The sequence below is a fragment of the Cannabis sativa genome, unplaced genomic scaffold (assembly GCF_029168945.1).
Source record: "Cannabis sativa cultivar Pink pepper isolate KNU-18-1 unplaced genomic scaffold, ASM2916894v1 Contig3, whole genome shotgun sequence".
Classification (NCBI taxonomy): domain Eukaryota; kingdom Viridiplantae; phylum Streptophyta; class Magnoliopsida; order Rosales; family Cannabaceae; genus Cannabis; species Cannabis sativa.
In genome coordinates this window covers 4,862,999-4,881,203 of record NW_026870039.1, presented here as the reverse complement: position 1 = coordinate 4,881,203, position 18,205 = coordinate 4,862,999, and the positions used below count along the sequence as shown (strand labels likewise).

The 18,205-nt window shown below is 30.9% G+C and overlaps 1 protein-coding gene and 1 non-coding gene across 2 annotated transcripts; one reads left to right on the top strand and one right to left on the bottom strand.

The window, feature by feature from the left end:
• Window positions 1-5,918: 5,918 nt before the first annotated feature.
• On the bottom strand, window positions 5,919-17,652 carry LOC133033128 (uncharacterized). Its single transcript, XM_061107737.1, has 3 exons — window positions 17,490-17,652; window positions 17,038-17,336; window positions 5,919-6,893 (listed from the first exon to the last, which is right to left on the bottom strand). The coding sequence occupies exons 1-3, from the start codon at window positions 17,650-17,652 to the stop codon at window positions 5,919-5,921; spliced, it is 1,437 nt and encodes a 478-aa protein (XP_060963720.1).
• Window positions 17,288-17,394, top strand: LOC133033320 (small nucleolar RNA R71). The gene has a single exon (XR_009685576.1). It is a non-coding gene; the product is annotated as a small nucleolar RNA R71 (small nucleolar RNA).
• Window positions 17,653-18,205: the final 553 nt, after the last annotated feature.

The following is an 18,205-nucleotide window of genomic DNA, read 5'->3' as shown; positions in this document are numbered from 1 at the left end:
CATATAGCGTCCGAGAATTGCCCATTTGTTCAACAAAATTCCCAATGCAAAACACTATAGGTGACTGCTTCAACGTAGGTGGAAAGTAAACCTACCCTCCAGATGGAGACACCATTCAAACTTAACTCGTAATGTTCTGACATTACGTTTTCCTATTAATACTAATTGATGGCTAATCTTTGTGTTGTCACATCAACCGCATACGTGACAAATTTTGTCTCACTAAACTCCTACTTCGGAGCGTTCCATATGTACACATAGTAAATACTATTTCCTACACCTATCAAAAAAGTCATGTAGGGCTTAGAGGTAAAGGAAAGATGTGCCCATCCTCTAAAGAATATCTTATTTTCTCATTCTATAAATACAAAGGAAAGGGGAATTCGAAAAAAAGGAATAGAGGAGAAAAAGAACTTTGAAATTGTAAGAGAGAATATACTCTCAAGTAATAATAATATTACTTATTAATAAAAGTGTCTCGTGGACTACGGTCAATTAACACATGAACCACGTAAAAATATTTTTCTTTACTCATAATTAATTTCTTAGCCTAAGATTTAGGAGTTGCTAAAAATCTTAGTCAATATTCTAGTGCTTTAATTGAGAGTTGTAGGAAGCTTTTATGGAGAATGTCAAAGTGTATTAGTACATCAAGGATGGGAGGAACATCGTGGTCCAACCAGAAGGGACCCTATAGTGGGCTTAAGGAAAAAAATTAATGCAAATCAATGGAACCTAAGGACTCGCATTAAATCCTGAAAGAATGATCTTGTGCCCCATAAGGATATTTTGAGCGAAAGTATATTAGCTGAACTTGCTATCCTATAGAAAGACATAGTAAAGGTATTTAGGAGACAAAAGGGTGACGATTATGAGTCTAACTATGAGGACTGAGAGCCATGCGCAAAGAACATATTAGAAGTTGAATACCCTGAGGATTTTAAGATTGCCAGAGATGATCTAGTACACTAGAGATATTGATCCCAACGACCATCTGAAATAATTCAACAGGGTCATGGCATTATTAAGAGTTAGCAACGATGCTAAATGCTTATGTTTTCCACTAACCATGGGAGGATCCACTGAAGATTGGTTAAAAAAGCTAGAGCCCGACTTCGTGAGTTGTTGAAACAAACTACAAATTAACTTTTAGAGACAGTTTGTCGCGAAAAGAAAGATAAACCTCAAAGTTAGTGCCCTAACTAATATAAAATAATTACCTACATAAACTTTCAAAATGTTCATTAAAAGGTTTAAGGAGGAGGCCTCCAAAATGAAAAAAGGTAGATGACGGACAAAAGTTGGCTTTATTGCAGGCAGGGATCCGAACAGGTACTCTTTTCTAGAAAGAACTTCAGCAAGAAGGTGTAGCCAGTTTGTAAGACTTCCATAATCGAGCCCAAAAATACATCAATCTTGAAGAAGCTCAGATCACCGTGTTTGGAAGATACTGTTAGAATATATTTTACCAGGATCTAAATTTACTAACAAGTATGTTTATTAACATCCTAAATATGAATTTATAACCTTTTCAAAAAAAAAAATATGAATTTATAAAACAATAGAATTTAAACACATAAAGTTAAGAAATCTTACATTGATTACAGCAGAATAATATGTCTCCTCCCACTCAGATCTCCAACCCTTATTCCTTTCTGTCACAGAGTATTGTCAAGATCTGAGTCTGATTCTCCTTCAGGTTATTGGATTCTTCACAGTCTTACACACTATGACTGAGTACTAGACTTGTTTAGGGGTGTTCACTAAGTATCAAATCCAATCCAATCCGCACGAGCCAATCCAATCCAATCCGCAAAGTGCGGATCCGCACTTCCGCGGATTGGATTGGATTGAAAAATCTAAAATCCGCTCTTGTGCGGATTGGATGTTGTTTGACCTCAAAAAGTAACTGATCCAATCCAATCCGCACTTAATTATATATATTTTTAAAAATTATAATATATAATATATATTAATTTTCTATTAAAAAACACAAACTTCTAATCTCTTAATTAATTTTTAGTAATATATTGACTTGGTATATTTTATTTGTTTTATAATAAAAAACACTAAAAAACTATTCTTATTCACATAGACACATACACATAAATTTAAATATATATATATATACTAACTTATTTATTTTAGTAATGAATACATATATATTTTAGTGTAAATTTAAAGATGAATACATATATATATTGACATATATGTATATTGGTTTGATTTATATATAAATGGAGATGGAAATAGATTATTATTGGAGATTAAGAAATAATAGTCTTTTTTTTATTTTTTTTCTATGAAATATTAAATAATTTATCATAAAAATAATAACCGATCCAAAATAACTGATCCAATCCGCACTATTGCGGATTGGATTGGATTGGATTTAAACTATTATGCGGGTCGGATTGGATCCAAAATATGAAATCCGCACTTAGTGCGGATTAGATGTTGTTTGACCAAAAAAGTACGGATTGGATCGGATGAACACCCCTAGACTTGTTATGGGTGGGCATGCACTTACTCACTATAGGCTCAAAATTTAATGAAGAACAATGAAGGGGATTTTAAAATAGAAGAAGGAAGAAGGAGGTCTCAAGAACTCTAGTTTTCTCACAAGATGTACACTAGGTTATAAGAGTTGGATGAGAATGAGACCATCCTAGTCCTTTTGTACTACTTCACCTAGGTTAGGATTTAAATTATATGGAATAAAAAATGATAAAATAATAGAAAAAATAGCACTAAGTGGCCGGCCATATAGATGTGTCTCACTAGTTATAATTTTGCCATTTTTTCAACTGCTTATCTTTTATTTTACAAATACCATATTTTTTAATTTTAATCCTATAAATGCCAAAAATATTTATTTAATAATTATAATTAATTATCAAATAAAATTGTCATTTATATTATTTAATAAATAGACTCCACAAAGTCTCTTAATTAACAAATAAACTCTAAAACTTCTTTTCTTCACAATTAAGTCATTGCTTAGTATAAATTTATAAATAAGACATAGTCTAACTTTAGAATTATAATTGATTAATTAAAACTAATTAACTGAGTCTTACAAGTAGTATTGTCTCAACTAGTGTGGGTCTTATGATATTTTGCACACGCAAGTGCACGTATCATTTACAAGTAATAGACTCACCAAGAGTGAGGTCGATCCCATGAGAATTGTAGTTAAGTACGTTACAATTAAACATACTTCTATTTGGTTAAATAAAAATTTAGAATAGGTTAAAACTAGAAAATAATAAAGACAATGAAAGGAGAAACAATTTAAGGAAATTAACAGTTCATAAAAACTATGGCTTCGATTTCAATTGTTTCTATTGATTATGGCCTAATATGATTATCTCCCTATTATCAGCTTCTATACAATAGCGGGTTTACTAAGGTAATTTATAGTCTTCTCATATATATAAATCTCAATTACATGCAAACTTTCTATTCTCGTGATAAATTTAACATGCAACAGACATTAAACACAGAAACTCTATAAGCTATCTAAACCATATAGGTACTCTCGTCCTATATCAAAATTCAATTCTATTTCACTATAGCAATTGACACTCACTTCTCAGATCTCGCATCAAAATCATAGACAGTTAATTGGTGATTAGACAATTAAAAGTAGTTAAGCATGGATGAAATAGAATACATAGAAATTGGGAGGAAAATAAAAATTATTAATACCATAAAGAAATATAAAAAAATATCCATCTAACCCTAATAAAGTGTTTAGCTACTCATGTTTATGAAAGCAAAATCACACATATTAACTTAAGAAAAGAGAAGAAAATAGAGAAGAAAAGAATGCTGAAAACCCTCTGAAGAATGCCTCCAGTATTGCAGTTGATCTTTGAAATTCGTGCTCTATATTCTGCTGTTTATTTCCCTCCGAATTATTTTCCTCAAATCAACTCCAGTTTACCCTTTATATAGGCTTTCAGAGACTAAAAAAGATATAAAAATACACATGTTAAATGCCTATTCGAATTGGGAAACCACCAAAACCCACGTGAGAGAAAAAGACGATTTTTGGGCAGTTTAGGGGGCAGGTCGCGGCCCGTGTTGGAGTTTTACCAGATGGCTTCGTTTCGACGGTGATTTTTCTATTGCGTTGACTGATAGTATTTTGGCTATAACTCTCTCAATATTGCTCGGAATTGGACAATTCAAGATGTTCTGGAAAAGATAAAAGATAGATCTAGAACTTTTATGCTTTGACTTTTTCCAAAATCTAATCCGAAGATAGTCGATTTTAGGCATGAAATTTCAGCTTTATTTTCTTACACAATTTTCTCTATTTTATATATCATCTTTTTTTGAGAGTTTTTTTTTTTTTTTTATCTTTTTTCCATTTTATTCCTTTGATATTTTCTAATATTCTTCTATTTTAAATCTGCAAAAATAAAAAATAAAAAGCGTAAAATTGCTCCAAACAAGAGTAGAACTAAATGAAAAATATATTAAACCTAATCTAAAATTAATACTAAAAATAACCTAACAAATTCTCTCAAACTAAATTTTTACTCGTCCTCGAGTAAAACACTAAATAACATTAAACAAGTAAATCTCCAAAACATGAGTAATTTTCAAGTAGTTTCAATAACTTGATTACGAACAATTTCACTTATGCATATAATCCAGAATCTCAGTTCAATTACACCCTTGACATACTTCAATTTATTTTTATTTAGCTCGTGAAACCATAGAATACAATTAACTAACAATTGAACCACTTTATGTATGCCAATTACAATCATCAATCCACTAACCCAAAATTTCATATGCTTGCAACACTTATTATTCTCCACTAGTATAAATTAATTCACAACCAAGAATCAGAAGGTCTTTTTAGGCTTGTAATGTTAGGATTAGGGTAAAGGTAGTTAAAATGGTCATTTAGGCTTTCCTATACCATAAGTTTTTCTAATCATGTCTCCCTAAAATATTTTTCACACAATCCCAATACTCTTTTTTCTAAGTACATAAGAGATATTTTTTTTTTCAACAAGATTGCAACAACTTTATATTTATCTTTTTTTTTCAAGTTACTGTCAATCTAATTTTTTTTCTTCATATTCTCTCAATTTTCACACTCTTTCTCTCACACATACAATAAATTTCCCATCCACATTCCCCCAAACTAAAGATCTACTTATAGTATAATTAGGGTTAAATTTTTGGATATTCATGGGTTTATCTTTTTTATGCTCAATATGTGTAGAACAAAGAATAGGTTAAGGCTCAAAAAGAATAATTAGGATAAAATTACAGGGATGGCTTGAAAGACACAATCGATTCAAAAAATGCCTAAATCACTTTCCTATTCATGCATAATTTATTATTTCGCCTCAAATAGCAAGCAAGCAAGTTCTAGAATTTTTTAAACAACCAAATTTAGCATACATAAATCAATTCAATTACTAGAAAATTACCTAATTGATTCCATGTTCTTTTAAGTATGAAATTGAAATTAGTCACAAGTATAACATCACCAAGCACACGGATTTTTCAAAGTAAATAAATTTTTTAAATCGTGCTATCTACCTACTTTCAAATTAACTCACATTAAGCAAATTAACTCACACTAAAAAAAATATTAATTTTAGAACTAAAAATTAAAATTAAAAATTTAAAATTTAAGTTCGCACCCCAAACTAAAATAATACATTGTCCTCAATGTGACATTTAAAACTAAAGGGAAGGGAACTTACCTGAGCGCCACGTCAATATGGTAGCAGTGGCAGTGGCGGTGGGTAGAATCCACCTCTTGCATCCATGAGGGCCCTTGTACCAAACGAAGAAAATTGTCCTCCAACATTACAATTTTTAAAATTATCCTTGGATTGTCAGTCACCTTCACAATTCCCACACAACAGTCTTTTCATATATCGTCAAAAAGTTCGAAAGTGTTCTTTAGACTTCCCTTTCTTCTTGTTAGTAGTGATTTCTCGACCATCCTTTACAACTTCCATTCGACAACAAGTAAGGATTTCAGTTGCGACAAATACCTTGAAAGTTTCTTCTTCTTTTTGAACACACAACTTTAACTCCCCCTTCTGCACATCTATTAATGCTCTCCCCGTTGCTAGGAATGGTCTCCCCAAAATGATAGGAATATTCTCATCTTCTTCCATGTCAAGGAAATCAGCAGGGAAGATGAACTTACCAACCTTTACCAAAATATCTTCAATCATACCCCGAGGATGAGTCAAAGAACGATCTACCATGTGTAAAGTGATTGTTGTGGGCTTGGCTTCTCCTAATTTTAATCTTTTGAACATAGATAGGGGCATTAAGTTGATACTGACTCCCATATCACATACAGCTTTTGTTTGTATTGAACCCCCTATTGAACATGGGATGTTGAAACTACCCGGACCTTTTAGCTTGGGTGGTAGTTTCATTTGCAAGACTGTGCTACACTCTTCAGTAAGTGCCACCATCTCAAATTCTTCTAACTTCCTTTTATTGGATAGAATATCTTTCAGGAACTTCAGGTTAGTTGGCATCTGTTTCAAAGCCTCTATGAATGGGATGTTGATATGTAGTTTCTTGAATATTTCAAGGTATTTTGAAAACTGCTTATCCATCTTGTTCTTGTGAAGTCTTTGAGGATAGTGAATTTTAATGTGATGGTCAATGCTGATGGGAGGTGGAGTTCCTTTTTGTGGAAGACCATCAGTAGTCTTCTCCTTTAGTTGTGTCGCTGTTGTCTCTACATCATCTTCCTCCTTAAGCTTGTCTTTGTTTTGCCCAGCATAGGTCTCACCACTTCTCAAGGTAATTGCATTACAGTTCTCCTTTGGATTTACTTCAGTAGTGCTAGGCAAGTTATCTTGAGCTCTGTTAGTGTTTTGAGCAACCAACTACCCCACCTGGGTTTCCAAGACCTTAATGAAAGACTTAATCTCCATCATGAATTGCAGTAACGTGCTAATTACGGATTAGACCCTCCACTAGAGGCTTGTTGTTGTTGTGGATATTGTTGGCTTTGCTGAGATTGATTTTGTTGAGGATAAAACTGCTTTTGGAAGTTCTGCTGATGACCATAATTATTCTAATCGTTTCCAATGGCGTGGGCTTGCTCCATTGGCAAATGTCAGTGGCATGAGATCCTCCACACAGCTTGTTGGAAATTATTTTACGAGGATCTATTTACTATCATGTATGTTGGATTAACAACCTAATATGAATTCTAAAACAATGAAAATAAACACATATAAAGTTAGAAAACCTTACAGTGGGTGCAGCGGAATAATATGACTCCTTCCGTTCAGATCTCTAGCCCTTGATTCCTTTCTGTACCAGAGCATCACCAAGATTTGAACCTGGATCATCTTTTCTCCTTCTTTGATGTAGAATTTCCATAGTCTTACATACTATGATTGAGATACCACTTGATGTGTGTGGGCACTACTCATCTCACAAGGATTTCGTAATTTTTTTCTCTTTTTCTCTCTTAATTTCGTGGCTTATAATGCTTACAAGAGAAGAGAACAAGCTTGCTTTATATAGGGAAAAGGGAGAGCACAACTTTCCAAATAAACAGTTTCCTCTTTTACTGTGTAATTGATTAATTGCCTTATTTAGTGTGATCCACCACTTTTCTATTATTGCTAGGCTTTGATTAGCAATTACATGACAATTAAAAATTAAAAATAATAATTGGGAAACTCAAACCATGTGGCCGGCCATAGGGTGAAATGGGCCTCACTTGGATTTTGCAGTTTCCTCAATTTTATTTCTATTTCTCCAAAATTGCCATTTTTCCAATTCTAATCATTTAAATGCCAAAACTAATTATTTAATAACTAAAATAGATTATTAAATAATATTGTCATTTAAAATAATTATTAATTAGACATGTAAAGTCTCTCAATTAATAATTAAACCTAGAAACCCTTTTCTTTACGATTTCATCCTTAAACTGTGAGAATTCATAAAGTAGACATAGTCTAACTTTTAGAATTATAATTGATTAATTAAAATCAATTAACTGAGTCTTACAAGCAGTATAGCCTCAACTAGTATGGGGACCATGGGTCTATATAACTGAGCTTCCAATAAGTCGAACCGAATTTACCAAGTAAATTCCCTAACTTATTAATTCCTCATTGAATCCACACTTAGAACTTGGAATTGCACTCTCAGTCATATAGAACGCTCTATATGTTCCACGATATAGACACGTCATTAGTTATGCATTGTTATAACCCTAATGTGATCAATGATCCTCTATATAGATGATCTACATTGAAAAGGCACTACTGTTACCGCTACACCTTCAATGTATTTTATCCTTAAAACACTTAACCCTGTATAAATGATATTTCACCTAAGTGAAATGAGATCTCCACCATTTATCTTCGTTTGGTTAAGCTCGAAGGAAATCATCATTTACTTCTATTTGCCAGATAGAAGCTATAGATTCCATATTTATGTTAGCGCTCCCACTCAATTGCATTACCGTGTTACCAAAATGTACGTATCACCCTGATCCAAAAGTAGGCTTAACTTAACAAATCAAAGAACACGAATAACACTCTTGAGATTGAACCTAACCATATCAGGATTGAGATCATATGATCTAGGATCAATTGGTGATATTGAATTGAATAGATATTACGGTAAATTTTAATATATCTAATCAAAGTTCAATATCGGTCCCTTCCGATGTATACTCCATACATCCGATACTGGTAAACTTTGCTAATGTCCTGGAAAGGACATAACACTTTTTCAAGGTGTAAGAATACCTATCGCTGATTATACCATGTTAGTCTAAATCCAGTGTTCTGACAAATCAGGGAATAAACTTTTGAACATATAATTAAGATTATATTCCACTGTGCTGACAACACTATAATCTTATCAAATTCATATGTTCTGGACTTAAAAAGAATTCATACATTATATACATATAATCATGAAATAAATCATGTGAACCATGCAACATAAAATGTTATTTCTGATCTTTATTAATAAGTAAATCTGATTATATGAAATGAGTTTTATTTAGGGCATAAAACCCAACAAACTCCCACTTGCACTAATATAAAACAAAAAGTGCATTTCAAATAATCATTAACACCTTGATATACAAATCAAGTGTAATAGTAGTAAACTCCTCGTAATAGGATCTGACAGGTTGAATTAAACACAACCTCTTCTCCACCATTACTCTTCCTTAATCACAAAATCCTTGATAATGTGAAATTCCTCTCTATATGTCTACTCTCATGGGATACTGGATTCTATACTTTTGGCAACTACTCTTTGGTTCTTCAGGAAGTAACCTTAGTAGTTAAGGCAAGTTGGAATAGTGCCACAAATGTATAGAACTTTCCTTAGACTGAATAAGTATCTTTCCTGCAACTTTTAACATTCAGTCTCTTTCTGGTAGACCAAGAGATTTCAGATAGGTTTTTACACTTCTCCAAAATCACTACTCCACCCCCAAAGTAATCACCATCACATCAGCTGACTTTCTAGCACACAGGCAAGTCTCGAAATCTGATGTGCTGCAGTCTAAGAGTTTTAAAACCACCCTTATTGACTAACATATAGTTCCTCTTCTTAATCTTAAAATTTACTTGATTGTCTTCCAATGTTCCTCTCCTGGATTAATCTGATACTTACTCATTACTCCCACTCAACAGCAGGTGTCAGGTCTAAGGCATACAAAAGCATATCTGAGATCTCTCACTGTTGATTTAAGAAATTCTTTCATGGCTTTATCTTCTGTGGAATAGTTGAGACTTTTCCTTAGATAAATAAAATCTATGCTTAGAAGTTGTGAAGCTTCTATAGATTGCCATTGGAAAGAAAATGCTCCAGCATCTTACTAAAGTAAGTTGTTTGCATTAGAGTAAGTAATTACCAGGTATACCACAAGCCATAGGTTTAGATAAACTCAAACCTATAATACTAGGAACAGGAAGTTTTGTTAAGTCCATTGAATAGACTTATGAACAAAAATTTCCTTTCATGTCCTTGTAACAGAAAACTTTAGGTTACTCCATGTGAATGGATCAAACCATAGTTCTATTGGCTTTCTTCTTAGTTTCTTATCTTGACAATCCATTACTTGTTTAAACTCACAATGGATTTTAATCACTAGTGTCTTCCAAGTCATAAGAAGGTAAAGTTCCTTGAAACTCTCCCACTACAGCAAGGTACCGTGAACTATGTCTAAGAAAACTAAATGGTATTGACCTCTTCAGTTGTGTTAAGACAACAGAGGAAGTGGGATCATCTTGTAACGAATAAGATGATAGAACACTTATGGAATCAAGAAAAAAATATCTCCTTTATTTTCAGACTTAGTCATTTTTTTAGAAAAGTAGTATTTGTTTAAACAAACACTTTCTTGTCTAATGACTATGGGATGCTCCACCCCTAATCACTTAGAATAGCTAACAAACATGCAAACCAGGGTTAGCAGTTCTAGCTTTTCTTAAGATTTCGATTAGGTCATCCATGAATCTAGTAATGATTTACATTAAGTATACAACCATTGCATCATTCTGAAATTTTATTTCCATAGAAGGATTTAGGCAACGACTAGTAACTAATCATCAATATGCAACTCGAATTTCTGGGGAGGTAAGTTTGGATATAATTCAAAATCAAATTAATGATCTTTGAACTGCATATCTACTAACTTTTTCTCCACCCCTATCTGTTCGCAAGATCTTTAACCACTTTCCATTGCTAGAAATTCATGAAATTTTTCAAACATTTCAAATTTCTTTTGCGTAAGGTAAAATCTAGAGTGATCGTTTTAAGAATACAACGAAAACTCATATCCACCCCTGAATGTACATCCATCTGCGAATGAGATGAAATTACTTTCAGTGGATATAGGCATATTAACTCTTTGCAGAGAATGATCTTGTCAAAACCACTATGAACAAGATACAAATGCCATAGATTTATAAAATATGTGGTTGTATCTTTTGATGACTTACTTTAGTTACATCAAAGAGTTCTTAGAATAGTGCAAGTGGATTCTGGTCACAGAATACTAAACTCATACAGTTTGAATCCATTGAAAGAAAATGGTTATTAAACACTTGTGAAAGTGTAACTGTATAATTAGTAACTCTTTCTTGGACCACCACTACTAATCTAACTCTATGATTTGCCTATACAAGTAGGAGATATCTAAGATTGAGGATTTATATCATTTAGGGATAGAATTTCGGGAATATAATCATATGCGTCATCTAATTTCTTAAGAGAAAATAAGACTTTATATGATTTATAGACCATTCATCCAATGATATGTCATTAAGCTAATTCGAAATGAATAAGCTAAGAGGAATTAGGATAATTTCGTTTTAAATAAGAACCCAACGATGCTCCGATTAGCGAGAGTCAAAGTAATCTTATTTATACAATCTTCTTGTTTCATATTGTAAAAACTAGTCTAAGGTGTCATCAATTGATGAACAGTTAGATGTTGCATATACAATATTTATCTTTCGAGATCTAACACTATTATGTTAGTCTAATGGTGAAAATCCATTAGGGATTTATCTCATTAGAAAAACAAATCAAGTTAGACCAACAATGAAGATTCGAAATTAAACTACAATTTAATAACAGAAAATAACATGGTTCAATACAAATTCATACACAATTCAGAAATTATGAAGCATATAGCAAGTAGGAATGACAAGTGAAAATACTAAAACATACAATCCTAAATAATTTCCAAGGTTTTCAACAAACTGATATCAGTGTCCCGTTTAGGCGAGAGTCAAAGCTACCATTCATTGAATAGAGTTGTCAGCTCATCTAAAATGATCAACATTCTAGCAACCTTTTATTCGATCAAGATGTGAATCCGCGTTGTCCCGTTTAGGCGAGTCAAGGTTATTCTATCTTATGAGCTTCCACCATTGTTTCATATTCTTGCAAGTCTTATACAGTCGCCACCATTAGGGTGGTCATAAACTATATAAAAAACTTACAAGATTACTTATCTTTCGAGATTAAACGGTGCTAACTTGCTAATGAACGTTCCTCCATTAGGGAGGATTACTCACTAAAACAATAGCTATGTAAAACTAACAATGGAGATCGAATATCCTTATAATAAAGCTCATTATTTAATGAAGGGTTGTATTTTCTTCTAATATTTATTTTAATCCATTTATTTTAAATATATATTTATTTAATTAAAATTTCTAATTTAGAATGAAAAATTCCAAATATAAATTTTAATTTAATATTTATAAATTATACTTAGATGGATATGAAATAACGTGAATTATTTCCATCTTAGTAATAATTTCCATAAATATTCAGAAAATTATTCAATTTAAGTTGTTTCAAAATTAATTTAAATTAATTTACAACTTCAAATTAAATTTTCTATAAATATATATTGCATTTCGAAAATGCTTTAAAATAAAATAAAATAAATCCTGGAAAATTACTCTAATTTTATGTTGGCCCAAAATTAATAAAATTAATTTTCAACAAAAATTATAATTTTCCTATTTAATTAAATATCTAAGAAAAATTTCAAATATTTAAGTATCATGATTAAAAATCAACTTAAATATTAATTTTCTATTTAATTAAATACACTAGAAAAATACTTCAAGCAAAACAGATAATATTTATCTAGACTTTCATAGACTAATTAATTCAATTTCTAATTATAATATATTTTAGTTCATTTATTTTAATTAATCATTAAATGAAAAATCATTGATTTAAGTTGGTCCAAAATTAAATAAATAATTTTCAACTTTAATTTATTTTTCAAATAAAATTCGAAATTTCTACATTAAAGAAATGTAATTTCAAAATTTTGGGAAATGATTAATAAAATAAAATAAAATATATTTTGAAAATTATTCAAACTTAAGTTATTCTGACTTAAGATTCCAAACTTAAAATAATTTCCAACTTTAATTAAATAACATGAAAATAACAATATTTAAGTATCATGATGAAAATCAACTTAGATATGAAAATTTTCAATTTAATTAAATGTATTAAATTCAAGAAATAAATAATTAAGTAAAGAGGAAACTTAATTATTAATTCTAGTTTAATACTAGGAAAATATACTAAACTTAGGTTGTACCAAAATTAATTATGAAACAATTAATTTCACAATCAATGATATTTTCCTATTTAATATTAGAAATAATAATTAGTAGTAGAAATAACTATCTAGAATATATATCATTAACTAAGTGTTTTTCTAAAATTAACTTTAAAATATTACAATGAAAAATAAATTTCATATATTTTAAAAGTTAATTATGTTGCTAATTCAATTTTAATTAGGTTAGACTAATATAATTAACCTAATATAATTATTTAAATAAGGCAAATGGGCCTTCACAATTGGGGTAGTTCATGTGAGGAGGAGCTGGGTTCAGTATGTCGTACCCACTTCTATGGCCCCCAACTCTCACACAAGGCCCAAAAGAGAGGAATTTAACTTTTAAAATAAACAATTGTTATTCATTGAATAAGCCCAAATCTAATTGGACCTAAATAAATTTCGTTATGTCAAAATTTATTTTAGCAACATAGTCCATTTACTTAGTAAAAACTTAAATGGGCTTCCTATATGCATCTAAGCCCAAAAGCAAACATATAGGCTCACACAGGTCAAATGATTTGGATGGGCCCTATCATGTTACTAGGTTTACACAGATGAAAGAAGTACAAAATTTACCTATTACAAATTATTTATAAGATCTATTGACAATTGGACTATGATTAAAATCAGATCATTGGATCTGTCAACAAGTTAATCATACCAATTTAGATCAGATAAATAATAGGTTTGTTAAAAAGATTTTTTGAATAAACAATATAAATAAACAAACATTGTCCATGTAACAGATGAGAAATAAGATATTAATATAATTAAATTATTATTCTTAAACTAACCAAATAAAGGAAACTAATTTTAAAATATCTAGGTTTATTTGAATTAAATTAAATTAAATATCTAATAAGATCAATGATTTGAAAGGAAAGAATCTTCAATATCACTTTAAGATCTTATAATTTAATAAAATAAACCAATTTTAAAATAGATTTGGTTATATAATTATTATTTTAGGAATAAAATAATAAATGAATAATAATTACCATAATTATATGTCAAAATATCTCAAATTAAGCAATATTCAAATCTCTACAAAAATGTCTATGTTATTTGAATATTTAAGATATGAATTATAAATTTCTAATAAGGAAAAAATGATATATATATATATAGAAAAAATATCATTTTTATACTTATAATTTATAAATAATTAAATATTTAACAAAATAACAAATTTTTGAATTTGAAAAACATTATGGTAAGTATATCTATAAAAATATCTATGTTAATTTTAAATTTATTAATTATTTAATTTGTCATATAAGGTAATTTTAATATAATATTTTAAATAAAAAGACAAAGTTATCTTTTAATTTAAAATATCTTAAATATTAAAATATTTAATCTTATAATTAAATAATAAATAAATATTAAAGAAGTTAACAAATTTTTAAATCTGACCATAATAGGAAATATTTAAAATTGGAAACATTCCAAAATAGAAATATTTAAAAATTGGAAAAATTCCAAATTGAAAATATTTAAAATTGGAAACATTTCAATTTAGAAATATTTAAAATTAGAAAAATAAATTTTGAGAAACAATCCCATGAAAAAATTAGATTTTTGGGGAAAAAAACCTCAAAAATTCACAATTTGTGGGGAACTGCCAGGATAGGCTGCATGCAGCAACCATGATTTCCAATCTTCCAAAATTCATATCTTTCTCAATTTTTATCGGAATTGAGTTCCGTAAAAAACAAAATTGCTTAATTTTTCACAAGGAATCCAAATAAAATATTTTAAAAAATGAAAAAAATATTTTTCAAGGAAAACCAAACTGTACAATATCAACATTCATCAAACAACACATAAACCAACATGAAACCATCCAAATCAACACAGAAACATGCAAATCATCGTTTTAATTCATATTACATGAAAGTAAATCATTACCATGGCTCTGATACCAGTTGTTGGAAATTATTTTACCAGGATCTATTTACTATCATGTATGTTGGATTAACAACCTAATATGAATTCTAAAACAATGAAAATAAACACATATAAAGTTAGAAAATCTTACAGTGGGTGCAGCGGAATAATATGACTCATTCCGTTCAGATCTCTAGCCCTTGATTCCTTTCTGTAGCAGAGCATCACCAAGATCTGAACCTGAATCTTCTTTTCTCCTTCTTTGATGTAGAATTTCCATAGTCTTACATACTATGATTGAGATACCACTTGATGTGTGTGGGCACTACTCATCTCACAAGGATTTCAAAATTTTTTTCTCTTTTTCTCTCTTAATTTCGTGGCTTATAATGCTTACAAGAGAAGAGAACAAGCTTGCTTTATATAGGGAAAAGGGAGAGCACAACTTTCCAAATAAACAGTTTCCTCTTTTACTGTGTAATTGATTAACTGTCTTATTTAGTGTGATCCACCACTTTCCTATTATTGCTAGGCTTTGATTAGCAATTACATGGCAATTAAAAATTGAAAATAATAATTGGGAAACTCAAACCATGTGGCCGGCCATAGGGTGAAATGGGCCTCACTTGGATTTTGCAGTTTCCTCAATTTTATTTCTATTTCTCCAAAAATGCCATTTTTCCAATTCTAATCATTTAAATGCCAAAACTAATTATTTAATAACTAAAATAGATTATTAAATAATATTGTCATTTAAAATAATTATTAATTAGACATGCAAAGTCTCTCAATTAATAATTAAACCTAGAAACCCTTTTCTTTACGATTTCATCCTTAAACTGTGAGAATTCATAAAGTAGACATAGTCTAACTTTTAGAATTATAATTGATTAATTAAAATCAATTAACTGAGTCTTACAAGCAGTATGGTCTCAACTAGTATGGGGACAATGGGTCTATATAACCGAGCTTCCAATAAGTCGAACCGAATTTACCAAGTAAATTCCCTAACTTATTAATTCCTCATTGAATCCACACTTAGAACTTGGAATTGTACTCTCAATCATATAGAATGCTCTATATGTTCCACGATATAGACACGTCATTAGTTATCCATTGTTATAGCCCTAATGTGATCAATGATCCTCTATATAGATGATCTACATTGAAAAGGCACTACTGTTACCGCTACACCTTCAATGTATTTTATCCTTAAAACACTTAACCCTGTATAAATGATATTTCACCTAAGTGAAATGAGATCTCCACCATTTATCTCGTTTGGTTAAGCTCGAAGGAAATCATCCTTTACTTCTATTTTCCAGATAGAAGCTATAGATTCCATATTTATGTTAGCGCTCCCACTCAATTGCATTACTGTGTTCCCAAAATGTACGTATCACCCTGACCCAAAAGTAGGCTTAACTTAACAAATCAAAGAACACGAATAACACTCTTGAGATTGAACCTAACCATATCAGGATTGAGATCATATGATCTAGGATCAACTAGTGATATTGAATTGAATAGATATTACGGTAAATTTTAATATATCTAATCAAAGTTTAATATCGGTCCCTTCCGATGTATACTCCATACATCCGATACTCGTAAACTTTGCCAATGTCCTGGAAAGGACATAACACTTTTCCAAGGTGTAAGAATACCTATCGCTGATTATACCATGTCAGTCTAAATCCAGTATTCTGACAAATCAGGGAATAAACTTTTGAACATATAATTAAGATTATATTCCACTGTGCTGACAACACTATAATCTTATCAAATTCATATGTTCTGGACTTAAAAAGAATTCATACATTATATACATATAATCATGAAATAAATCATGTGAACCATGCAACATAAAATGTTATTTCTGATCTTTATTAATAAGTAAATCTGATTATATGAAATGAGTTTTATTTAGGGCATGAAACCCAACACAACTCACAGACAATTAGAGATTGTTTTGCTTGTGTAGTCACCAGCTTTGTCAATGCCTCTACCTGGGTTGTCAACTTGGTTATTGCATCAACTTCATGAATTCCCACAACCTTTTTAGTTGGACCTCTCTCTGTTGACCATTGTTGATTAGTTATGGCCATCTCTTCAAGTAATTCAAAGGCCTCATTAGTACTTTTTCTCGTAAAAGTCCCACCAGCTGCGACATCTATCAATGTTTGGCTGTTACTCATTAATCGAGTATAGAAGTTACGCACTTGTAACCACCTTCCAATCCCATGGTTTGGACACTTCCTCAATAAATCCTTGAATCTCTCCCAGGCTTCATAAAGAGATTCGTTGTCATGCTGGGTGAAGTTGTTGATGTCAACTCTCAGCTTGGTAATCTTCGCAGGAGGAAAGAATTTGGAAAGGAATTTTAGGGCCAATTCCTCACAAGTGCTGATAGAATTAGGTGGCAAAGATACCAACTAACTCTTGGCTCGCTCCCTTAGTGAGAATGGGAACAGCCTCAGCCTGATGGCGTCATCGCTAACTCCGTTCATCTTGAATGTCTGGCAAAGCTCTTCGAAGTTGAAGAGGTGCATGTTTGGGTCTTCTGATGGCAATCTCCCAAACTGGAGTGAAGATTGGACCATCTGCAGTATGGCTGGCTTGATTTCAAAATTATTGGCATCAACAGCAGGTGGCCTTATATAGGGTCTGGTCCCTGTCAAGTTAGGAAGCAAATAGTCTCTCAAGCTATGGTTGTTGTTGTTATGAACATTAGCCTGGTCTTCTACAGCTCCTCCATTGTTATTATTGATTAAAAATTAGACGAGATTATATGTATAACATATCTAATGTATATAAATTGTATACTATGTGTTGTAATATTTATTTAATCTCTTTATTAATTCTTGTAATATATTTGAATAGAATTGTAATATTTATAATATCTTTAGCAAACATTACGTCTCTTTCTTTTTCTTTTATACAAATTATGTAAAAGTCAATAAAGAAATTAGGCTTTGCTATGGTAATAGGGGATGGGACCCTCAAGTCCAATCCAATCACCGCTCACTTTGTTGAAGAAATATTCTCCACCTCAGATGACCAACTCATCTAAGGGTCAAACAAACAGGGCCATGTCAGATAAAGTGGCAGTAGATTAACGCCACGTAGGATTACGGAGTCATGGTGTCCTCTACT